The sequence below is a fragment of the Leptidea sinapis genome, chromosome 10 (assembly GCF_905404315.1).
Source record: "Leptidea sinapis chromosome 10, ilLepSina1.1, whole genome shotgun sequence".
Lineage (NCBI taxonomy): Eukaryota > Metazoa > Arthropoda > Insecta > Lepidoptera > Pieridae > Leptidea > Leptidea sinapis.
Window position 1 is genome coordinate 11068716 of NC_066274.1, and position 12450 is coordinate 11081165.

At 33.1% G+C, this 12450-nt stretch overlaps 1 protein-coding gene across 2 annotated transcripts in view; it reads left to right on the forward strand.

Moving 5' to 3' along the window:
• Positions 1-9542, forward strand: part of LOC126966457 (uncharacterized) — a 206104-nt gene extending 196562 nt beyond the window's left edge. For both annotated transcript variants that reach the window (XM_050810499.1, XM_050810501.1), the window contains exon 9: positions 8965-9542. In XM_050810499.1, coding sequence (XP_050666456.1) covers positions 8965-9181 — 217 coding nt within the window. In that variant the 3' untranslated portion in view covers positions 9182-9542. The remainder of the gene's footprint in view (positions 1-8964) is intronic.
• Positions 9543-12450: the final 2908 nt, after the last annotated feature.

Genomic DNA, 12450 nt, shown 5'->3' on the forward strand with positions numbered 1-12450 from the left:
ATGGAAACGCCACTATGTCAGTCCATCTCCATGATCAGAGCTCGAAGCCTATCCGCATTCATATCGCCCAAGCTGTTCACCGCTGCGTTGGAAGTTGTCTTTAAGCTTCTGGACTGGAATATACTGGGCATCAATATCAACGGCGAATACATTACTTACCTTCGATTCGCAGACGATATCGTAATTATGGCTATCTAACATTTCCATGTTAGACTTGAGCCATATGCTCGATGGCCTCCAGGTCAGTCTTCCAATTCAACTAGGATCGGCAGCGTTCGGGCATGATGAGGAAGTTCATGGTTGCTCCGAGGGCAATGGAGAGGGCTATGCTCGGAGTTTCGCTACGAGATGAGAATCATAAATGATGAGATCCGTAGGAGAACCAAAGTCACCGACATAGCCTAAATGATAGCCAAAATGAAGTGGCAGTTGGCAGGGCACATAGTTCGATAGACAGATGGCCGATGGGGCAGTTAAGTCCTCAAATGGCGACCACGTATCGGAAGACGAAGTGATTGTAGGCTAACAAGATCAACCAACGATCTGGTCAGGATCGAATTGATCGAGTATATTGGCTGAGGGTAGAGCAGGACCGATCGATCGTCGTGAAAATCATTGGGGGAGGCCTTTGTCCAGCAGTGGACATATTCCGGCTGATGATGATAGGTATATACCTACCTCTATAGCTATATCGAGTTGTTTTAATTACCCAAGTATATGTAAACTTCCATAACAGGATCTAAGGAAATAGACATCGAAAGAATTGAAAAATTTGTGGTATTGGGTATTTTTTTATGAAAGAATCCACCTTAAACATATGGGTCAACTGATATGACATACGTGAAGCCATACCATAGCAAATAAATTGAATTATCTTTTAAAATTTATCCTTTCAGTTCCTCGTATCCGATTCTTCAGCCATGAGATATTAATAGTTGTAGATTTGAAAACCAAGTGATCCAAAATCTAATAATAATAAGAATGTCACAGAAATTATACTGCACGATTTGGATGTGACGCAAGCGACGAACATAATATGGAGTCGAATCGCATGGCTTGAATAGTCGGGTGACTAGTTCAAACATGCTTCTATATTATACTATTATTATAAAGACACAAAAAGTGCTATTTGTGGCAGACTAGGAAAGATAAACTGTCAATCCCTATTACAATTATTATCATTCAAATTCAAATATTTATATTCAAAACAGGACTTAAAATCTTATTGAACGTCAAAATCTACCTCAACTACTAAAATTTCCTTCTTGAACGAATTACGGCACGATCATTGGATTATACGAGAATACAGCATTTAAGCAAAGCAAAGCAAGAATTCTCAGCACCACCTAGAGAATCACAGTAATCCTCATAATTGAAATACTATTGGAGAGGCACTAAGCTCGTATAGGATTAAGCGTAATGAAAGCTAGGCTATGTTTTGTTTAAATATGAAAACCATTCATCTAGTGCTTTATTTTTGTTTGTTTAAGAGGGGATGCTAGCAGAATGCTAGAACGATGTCAGCGTTATTCCATACGTTTGTATGGAATAACGCTGACATCGTTCTAGCGTGTTCTAGAAGCATTTTTCTCCCGGAATAATGCTTCTAGAAAGCAGATTTTTTGTCAAAATCTAGATATGCTAAGGCTATGTCTGTACGTTTTGTTTTATTCAATTAACTAACGACATAAGAAAATATGACTCTTCAAACATCGTAGTAAATGTCATTTTTATACCGCCCAGTTCAGACGAATACGTAACAATTTTGAAAGGTTTTTAAGAAAAAAGGAAAACGTACCGACATATATTCATTCTTCCCGAAAATATTGTAGCAAAAATTTTTTTAGTAGGTTCAATATTCTAGAGGAAAACAGGGGAATACGAAACCTCTATTTAGTAAAAATTTTGTAGGTAAAATCGGTCTGAGCTGCATTTGTCCCTATCGCACTCTTCGGGGGAAAGCTGGAGGTGAGGGGTGTTGGTTGGCCAGTCCAGAGTACAACTTATGAGTTATACACATAAAATATAGAGCATCCCTCAGATACTATCTATGGGTTTGCTTGTTGAATTAGTAGAATTTATTTATTGATAATTTTTGCGAATGTGAGATGTATTGTATGCAGTGTGTGACTCATGGATTATATTAATTTATAAATAATAAATTAATGCAAGTTACTTACGGATATACAAGCATGTATAAATTATACACGCAACCACAAGTATAAGGGTACGTAATTCCACTGACACGGAGCTGAGCGAAACTGAAGTTGAAATTGATCAATCACAGCTGCTTCCATCAGCGACATGGAGTAGAGATTTTGAGTAGGTAGACTGTGATTGTTCAACTCATGAACCGATAATGTATATATTTATTTTGATATATAGGTACTTTAAACATACTAAAATAAAATACATATGTAAAAGGGGGTGCTTATAATTACACACTAAACAGTTATTTTTCAAATAATTAAGTAATTTATTATATCGTTATTTCTACTCTTCCCCGTACAGGTAAATTTATTGGAATACGACTGTCAATCAATTCGGGTAGCAGGCATTTGTAGAATTTTTTTCTAGATTTGCTTCCACTTTTCGCTTAGACCCGTCATCTTTTTCAATTGTTTCATAATGCTATTTCCTTAGGGCTCTATAAAAAAATATAATAGAATTTTGACCATGTAAACATGATAAATAAAGTGATGAAACATCAGGCCTTTGTCCAGCAGTGGACGTCTTCCGGCTGATGATGATGAAACATGATTAAGAATTATTGTTATTTCTTTTTAATTTAACATGTTTTTGTGAAGTGTATAAAAATAAGTAATTTAAATTTCTATTCCATCTTTCGTATTAATTTCTTTAGTATTATATTGCATTTTACTTCCACAATGGAACCATTATTTATTAGGCAATCAGGAGTAGTATTGAAAAACAAAATTTATGGTTATCCCCGAATATCCCGCGTTTGACATTGTCCAGTCCAGTTTACTACGAAGGTACAGTAGTATAGATTTGGGAGTATAACCATTACTTTAATAATTCCGCAAAAATTGAGGTTTTTTTTCGTAGCTTTCAGACTTTTCCAAAATTTTACGCAATAATCCGCTTGCGCCTCTCTAAAGCCTACAATTCATCATAACTCTAATCAATTGTAGTGTGTTGAACCATCTGCAACTACCGCTATCACAGAACAGCAATCTTTATCCACTTCTCTGTTTAAAATGGCAAGTATTTTTCTTGTACCTTCTGCGATGAAAGAAGTGCCACTTCTTTGATTGCATATTGGGCATATTTAGCGTGCTACAAATTTCAATTAACAGCTGTGATATCCATTTGCTGAAAAGAAACCTTCCCCAGATTCCTTACACAAACGTTTTATTTATTCTTTGGTACAAATTTAGGTTTTCAGAATACACTATTTCAATATTTATATATATTGTACATTCGTGATTGAATGTAAAATGTACTCGTATCATCATCACGACAAAGTCGTTCCTGCTGTCTGTCCCTATGTATGCATAGATATTATAGATATTGATGCGGTTTTTAATAGATAGAAGATATAGTGTTGGTAGGCCCCCACATGCTCCGGGACAGGTTGGATGAGGGCTTTGCTGGACCTGGATCTTTGGGAGAGGTAATTTGTCAACATTTGTTTGTAACAGTAGTCGTCTTCCAGCAGAATGATAATGATGATGATGATAGTAGAGAAACACTGATCATTTTCGAGTTTTCTTATGTGATGCCATAAATGAACACATTGTTGTTCGGCGAAAAAGTGCGCGATGGTAGGTATATGTCTATCTCTAAGTGATAACCCTCAATAACCACCCTCAACAACCTTTACTATTTACGAGAAATAATGGCTTATTTACGAAGCGAAATTTTTAATCTTCATAACATTAAGTATTCACTGTGCATTTAATATAGATAAATATGGCCTTTTACAGTATTTTATTTAAATGAAATTTTTCGAAGATATTAAAGATTTTTAAATATATAATGATACATAAATTTTTCAGTAGGTAGTGAAAATAATTACTCAAGAACCGATTCACAATCCGAGTGCGAGCAGAGTCAAAGTATATCAATGTTACAAATCCGTGTATCAATAGCCAGGGTTAAAAACTAATTATGAGCGACTACGGAGTAAGTTGATGAAGTGCGCGCACCCCATCATAGGCATTACTCACACAAGACGGGCTATTCATGCACACATAGATCGTTGTGTTACGGGCGCGGCGCGGCGGCAATGCTTTCGTAAAATACCTATTTTTCAAATTATACTTGACCCGGGTCCCCTCTTAATCGCATTGTTAAAACTTATAGTTTTACCAAGTATATTTATAGTTGGAGGCAGAGAATAAAAATATGAGAAAAAATTGGTGGCGGTTGAAAGTTACACCGACAATCGATATTAATCGAACAGATTGAAGATCAAAATTTTATTCCTATATTATCGATCTTTGCGTTATGGTTTAATTAATCAAATATTTTTACTACAGGGTGTTATAACATAATAATTCCTCCTTGTATAGTTCTTAAAAAACTTAAGTTTTATACAACAAAGTTATATTAGAATATTTATTTTCATAGTTTTAAACTTCTTTTAATGACTTCTTGGTTAATTTTTCTCATATAATATATATGACCGGGCAAGAATGCTGAAATGGTTTGGACACGTGGAGCGAATGAGTGAAGAAAGAACGACTTATCGAATATATAAGGCAAGAGTGTGTGGGCAAGTTGATCCCTGGAGACCTCGTAGAAAATAAGTCCAACAATTTGGGACGTTTTGAGAAAAGGAAAGGTTAGTGCTTATTGCACTAACAATCGGCGAGCATGAATGAAAAGAGTTATGAATGTAGAGGAAGCGCGTGAGGTGTGTAAAGATAGAAGCAAGTGGCATTCTATTGTCTGTGCCTACTCCGACGGGAAAAAGGCGTGAGTATGTGTGTAAGGGGAAAACCCTTAGCCTGCTAGGAACATGATCTGAAAAGATTAGCTGGCATAGACTGGTGCTCCATAGCACAAGACAGCCAAGAATGGGCATCTTTGGAGGAGGCGTTTACTCATACAGGGGTTCTTGTTAACCCATAAATTGTTTATATTATATTTTAATATAATCTTACACATAACTAAAATTAACCAAAACTAAATTACAAATACAATGTAAAATTGTGTTTACTGTAAAAAAAACTATTGTTAACAAGAAATAAAAAGGCTTATAATTATATTATTATTTTAATGGTGTGTGTGTGTGTGTGACAGGGCTAGGCCGGTCACATTTTTGGGATCCTAGTTATTGTCCGTTGTTGTGGGTGCTTAAGAGTCCTATTACGAATCGTCAACGCTCGCTTATAGTGTCCGAGCGCTAGTGTTCGTTTGCAATACACGAAATTACGTTGGTGTGCGTTGGTAGTACAACTATGGTTCATAAAACAATTTTGATACAAAATTAAAATTTTCGTAAGACATTTTTAACTTTATTTATTAAAACGTATAAATTATATATATATATATATATAATTTATACTTATATATATATTATATATTATCATATTCAGACTAATATCAAAATTTTATTTAATTAACACCGCTTTACTCACGGTTTATCGTTTTGGGTGCCGACTAGTTTCGGAGTGTAGTGGGTTCGCAATTTTGTTCCATGTCATACCCAAAGCCGTTTTAATAAATAAAGTTAAAAATGTCTATATATATATATATATATATATAATATATTATTATATAATAATATATATAATAATATATAAAATAATATTGAAATATATATATATATTTCAATCCAGAGTCTGCACACTATTAGGCAGGCAATCAGGGGTAATAAATGAAAACACCCAAAATTGTCCACAAATTAAAAATACATGATATAAATAATATGAAAAATATATAATTGTATATATAAAAAAATATCGGCAATTCGGCAAAATGGAGCTGGCCTTGGACTTGGTTCCGTAGTCATGATTCCGATCTAAAATAACTTCAGAGCGATCATTCAATTTGAAGCATTTCAGCTTCTTTTGTCGAATAGCTTCTTCAAAATCTAATCCAAACGCGGAGAAGGGGCACTTTATTTCCACCAAAGCATCTTCAAACAATCCATCCGGAGTGGCTCCTAAGAAAAAAAGGTTTCTTGTCAATGAACAATCCACACTTATCAATAATAATGTTCTCTTGAATGCTTAGTTTTGCTAATGCTTTGGATTCATTTTCTTTTCCATGTTTCACTGCAGGTACGCGATCAAGGCTATAACTGTATAAAACATTCTTCACAAGAGGTGCAGAGTTCTGGTTTGGCCATTTTTGCAAATTTTACTAAATATTGACGCATTTATAATACATCTACGCAATTCTAGCCATAAAGCAGTTTCGTCCTGCAAAATAGTGCTCCTTTCTAGTTCTTGCCGGTTTAAAGCTTGTTGTTTCAAATGATCTAAGAAAATCCTTTTTGCTAGTTCATATTGGTCACTGTCCATATCTGGACGTTCACAGTTTTGACCGTAGTTTGAGACTGTACTAGCAAAATTAAGCTTTCTGCGATGATGGGACTCTGTCAGGTGTTTTAAATTTTGAGGATGTCTTGCTTCTTCAACGCATTTCAGATACTTTCCTGGACTTTGGTCGAAGACAGACTTATATAATGTGTACTGTGGTTTCCTAATGTTGAAGTCTACTACTGCTGCATAACATTTCACACTATAGGAGTCTTTAAGAGAAAAATTTTCTCTTTTGCCACCCACCATTTTGGCTACGATACTGTTGAACTGTTCAGCACGATTATTTGTGAAGGTGTGTAAAAGGCTTCATGAGTGGAAGGCAAGTTGAGAGACATTCTTTTGCAACTTTAACATCAAAGTCGCTGCCGTCGAGACATGATTGGGCTCTTGTTTTCGCTCTTGCTTACAGTAGTAGCTCTTACAAAGATTGTGGTCTTCAAACACACGCCGTGGACTGTTTAAAATATCTTCTTGTAATGTTTTTATTTTATTTGATAAAGTGCCAACTTCCGATTTCCTATATTTTATAGCAGATCGTATTGCAGTTCGTATTCTGGTCAGACGCTCTCCCGTCAACAGTTTGCGATCAGATAGTGGAACAGACGTATCCTTCTGTAGCCGCAAATTCTTGCCATTATAATTTCGTATGACATCGTTAGTGCATTCTATTTTCTGAACGGGAATATCTGGATATGGCCTACTTTCTAAAATATTTTAATAAGTACTAGCGTCCCCATCAGTAATCAATGTGTTATATATCAGACCTCTTTTTTCCATCGACAGCTTAAAAATTTCTACTAATATAGCCTGTTCCATAGTAGTCGACGAATCGGTATGATTTTTAGTACACTTATGTGCTCGAAGTTCTTCTTTTTTCGCGTTAGCACGTGCGCAAATTACACAATATTTGTTTCGAACTCCTACTTGTAAGACTTTACCTGTATGTTCGCCAATTATTGCCTCAAAAGAAAGAGCCGAATAACTTGTATACTCCCACAAGCATCTGCTTCCACAGGTATCATGGGAATGCCCGCGTTGCTGACATCACCCCGTAATATGGCTGCATCCTTCCCTTCTTTGGTAGCGTCTTTCATCGTTTTTTCGGCAGGAAATTTTGCACATTTCAGAAAGAGAATCATGTGTTTTGCTGTATATACGAAATGGTACTGTAGGCCATATATATTTTTTTTATTTATTCGTTTCCAATCAACATGTATTACAAACTTTACAAATATATCAATTTAAAATGTATCATGATTAACATATGCAGCAATTAAATGGAAACACTTATGATGGCTTGATATATAACCAAAATATATATAGAATTCTACAATGAAAAAGTAGATTATTTTATGTTACTCTCACGACTTAGGCAAATACATGTAAGCGTGTTAACTAATAAAAAATATATTCAAAAATTAAAAAAAACACACATAAGATTATATCCTAAATATTATAACATAAAATGAGCCAAAACATTTATTTAATATGATGTAAAAAAATACTTAGAGGATCAAATTATTTCGATCGGCGTACAATAGTCGATAATAATAGCGATCTCCGGACGCCTACGCGCGAAAATTTCGTGGGTCCCACCTCGACAAGCGCTCGCGCCAGACTGAGGAGCTAATTGAATTGATGCAGAATATATAGTACTTAAATTTTATTTATTGTAGTTTTGTCTTATATTGACAAACGAAAACCAATTAAATGTATTCAATGGAGATCGAAGTTTTATATAATATTAGTTTATTTGATAAAAGTGTGTTTATTTGGAATATAATAGACGCTGAATCAAGACATTTATGGCCTAAATAAGATTTTCTTTATGATTTTTTCCTTGAAAACTCGGGGAATTTAAAGAAACTCTAGAACTCCAATAAACAAGTAAAACATTCAACTTATCATATAGTAATTATTGTTTTTATAAGAATTAAATGTTACAATGTGAATTAGAGCTTCAAAGTTCCATCGGCAGCGGTTTTTCTTGCAAACTGAGTTCTTAAAATATTTATAGTAGATTACATTAAAAGAAAAATGAAAATGTGTAACTACAAATTACAAGAGGAAGAATTGTATTATCGTTATTCTTAATCATATAATTAAAATATCTTACTGATGCTGAGAATTACAGCGTCAAAAATCATGAATTTGCATAAAAAATGTAATAGGACTCTTAACGCGACGGCAAGTAAAACACAGTCTTACAAATATACAGTAAAATAATCAGCAACCAATATTACAATCATAGAAGTAGGTACACTTCATATACTATCTATCAATTATGATTACGTAATAAGAACGTGGTACCGAATAATCTTCGTACTCGTTTCTTCTGCTCGACGTTCTTGACTACGATATAAATATGCACCAACCAAACTGCAAGAAAAATCTCTGACACTCGCAACTTTATGTAACCTTAAACTAATTGGCACTATTTTTATAGATCAGCAGATAATATACCACTGACAAGTATGGCAGATTCGTCGGAGCGACTCTGCAAAGCTAAGGCCCCTAGAGAGGAAACAATAAATGAAGAAGTAAGCAAGTCAGATGACAGCGGCAGCGTTGAGACCGTGAGACATTTTGGCTTGCCAATACTTTCGGTGTCTGGCCCTTCGCCCCCCGACGAGGACTATGACCAAATAGATGAGTACCTCTAGCATTTCCATACCAGTTTCCAACTTAAATACAAGTTGGAAACGATGAAGCAGACTTTCCCAAGTCCCGCACAAAGTCCTGTGCCTTCTGACGACGGCATATATCTAACAGAGTTTTAAAAGACTTCGATAATTTATTATTGAGTGCTTTATAGTGGTTTCTGGAGCAGAAGTATTTTTCAGGGACCATGTGAAGTGAAATACATTATACCTAGTTTTACATATTATTAAGTAATATTTATTATCTTTGTAGATGCGATTAATCAGATTTCATTATCACACTGTAGCGACTAAGATTTGCACAATAACTAATGAAAGAATTTAATATACTTTAATCGTGCCACTTACAAATTATCAATATACTCTAAAGTGTCTATAATGTTTGTAACAATTAAAATTATGTGTGTATAGTAATAATTATTATCTTAGATTATTTAAATTGTATTTGAATATGAAATAATATAAGGTGGGCAGTCTCATACATTCGGTATTTCAAAATAACCCAAATCTTACAAATGGCTTTAATGTATTTGTACTTGACAAAGCTCTTATCTTTCTGTTGGTGTTGTGTAGATGGGTGGCGGTGGTGTATAACTCTTTTTCTCTCCTAAAAATAAGATTTAAAGTAAACCGATTATATGTGGCGAGCCTTGAAGATAGTTACAGAAATTATATCGATCTTTTTACTATGTAATAGGATAGAATTGATTAAATATTGAAGGTTGAACTTTGGTCCAATGTTTGTACGATTAATAACTGTGCACGTATGGTGTTATAGGTCATAAGGCTTTCTCGGATCTAGAATGTAAGAATTTCCTAAAAGTTAATTAAAACACTATCTATGAAACAAAACAGGCTGTACTATTATATAATGCTCTTCCATACTTTTAGAATTGACGATAGTAATAGCCTCATTTCCTTTAATCTTAATTCTAATAGAGTATGATGTTTTAAGAAGAAGTATCTCATTTAACTGTAGAATATGTAACGAAGTCAAATAATAATTTGATTAATTTTTCCAGAGCAGCAAACATTGAGTTCTACACTCGCTAATTATCCGTAACATGAAGTTAAACTAAGTAATAATTAGTGTAAACATCTGCGTACTTATCAATAATATTAAACAACATAAATCAGATCTTTATTGATATTATCGCTTACAAATAAAATATTACAGTACAGAAATAGTTGCAGTTTGTCCATTGACGTGCAATAAACAACTAATCTCACAAACACGCTCAAAAATTGTCTGAAGCAAGACTCTGCCTTAGCAAAGCATCTACGTATTAGACAGAGTTTCCGTTCAGTTTTGTTTCGACCATGCTTAGAATACAACGCCACGCAATGACGCTTTGAATACTGTGAAAATAACAGCATTTCCAAACATAAAAATGATGGAGTCTCGTATTTCAGGTAAGTGCCCCTTTAAATTAACAAAATTTTGTAACTAATGTAACGTTTTAACAATTTGGTTAATAATTACATTTGAATCGCTAAAATAAAATGTTCTTACCTCGTGTTCATTGTTCTTTGTTACATCTCGCGCGTTTCGTAGTTACACCTTCTAATGAGCGTATGCGATATACTTTGAACATTACTGCCACGAAATAAGGTGTTCATTTGAGTTAATGTTCTAATGTTATCTGTATAAATTAATGACCTTTTTACCGGCAACTAGTTGTTTTTTGCACGTCAACGAGTTTGTCAAATCTAAAAGTATTGTGTAAACGGGCAACGAACGTCAATTAAAAATTTGTAAATACTCTTTGCGAACATTTATGGCACTAATACATATATATGAGGAGTTATTATATCTGCGGAATGTAACAGTACTGGTGATAAGGGACCAGATGGATATGTAGTTGGATATTTCTCTAACAATGGATTGGAATTTATCAGATTTCTAAATTTAAGACTTGCTATTCCCTCCACTACTTTTAGATTTCATAATAAAGTTCATATTTTACTTTCTTTATTGATTTTTCTGTTGTGTCAATATTTAATTTCTTTTTTGTATAAAATATTTTGATTTTGTTTTTATATACTCCTGATATTATTTCTCATTACTCGACTACTAACCTTTCACATTTCACAATAAGGTTTGGTTTAAAATTATTTTATGTAATAACAAAAAAAACTGGTATTTTATATTGTATAACAAGTTATGAGAGAATCATATTACTAGAGACACTCTTGTCCGTATTATATCGTAATATTTAATATTGAAAAAGCACAAAATTATCTGTACAAAGGTACAAACATACAATTGTGTACTTTACAAAAGCAAAATATTGTATTTAGATGAACCAGATTTTTTTTTCATTGCGATTTTAATGTTATTATAAGTGTTTATGTGAAGTTACTCACATCGTATTGGCTGCACTAAATGTATTAAAAACTTGATGATATATTGTGCCAACTTATCATAACTATTTCCAAAGATTTATTTTAGGATTTTATGTTTAATTATAAATAGCAATATTAAAATAATTTATTTAAGTTTATTCAATTTATATAAATTCTAACTGATATATTCCTAGCATGTGTCCTTGTTAGATTAAAATGTGTTTAAATTTAGTGTTATTACATTAATTTTAAAAGTTTTTTTATTCATTATTAATATAAGGGTAGATTTTTACATAAATTATAATTATATATAGACGTAAAACTATATTGTACATGTAAATACAATGACTATATCATGTGTGTAAGTAATTTTTTCTTCGTATTTTGATAAATTAACAAATTTAGATTATAAATACATACATTAAAATAATAATAAACATATTATTAATAATATAACTTCTACACGAAATAATATTATATGGATTACTAAATATTGTACATCTATGAAACAAATGCACAATGGTTTGTTTTTATAAAAAGCAAAAATGACAATTTTTTTATTAATGTGAATAAATTAACTTTAGTGAATATTATACTAATAGAAAATATCAAGTAGTAATAAGACATTTATAATTTATTATAAATATAGTAACTTAATCAATCAATTCAAACATAGTAACTTAATTTTCTTAGTTAAAGTAAATTCTAATAATTTATTTTGAGATACATCCTATAAACGTTGTTAGGTCATTGCAAGATTTGGTGGGTAGATTTAAATTCATCCTTCTGACTACCATCATATATCACTGTCTTTGCAATATAATGGCGACTAGTTTTTTTTATGATGCTAAGGGGCGAGACGAGCAGGACGTTCAGCTGTTAGTTGTTACGGTAGTTGATACGTCCTGCCCATTACAATGCAGTGC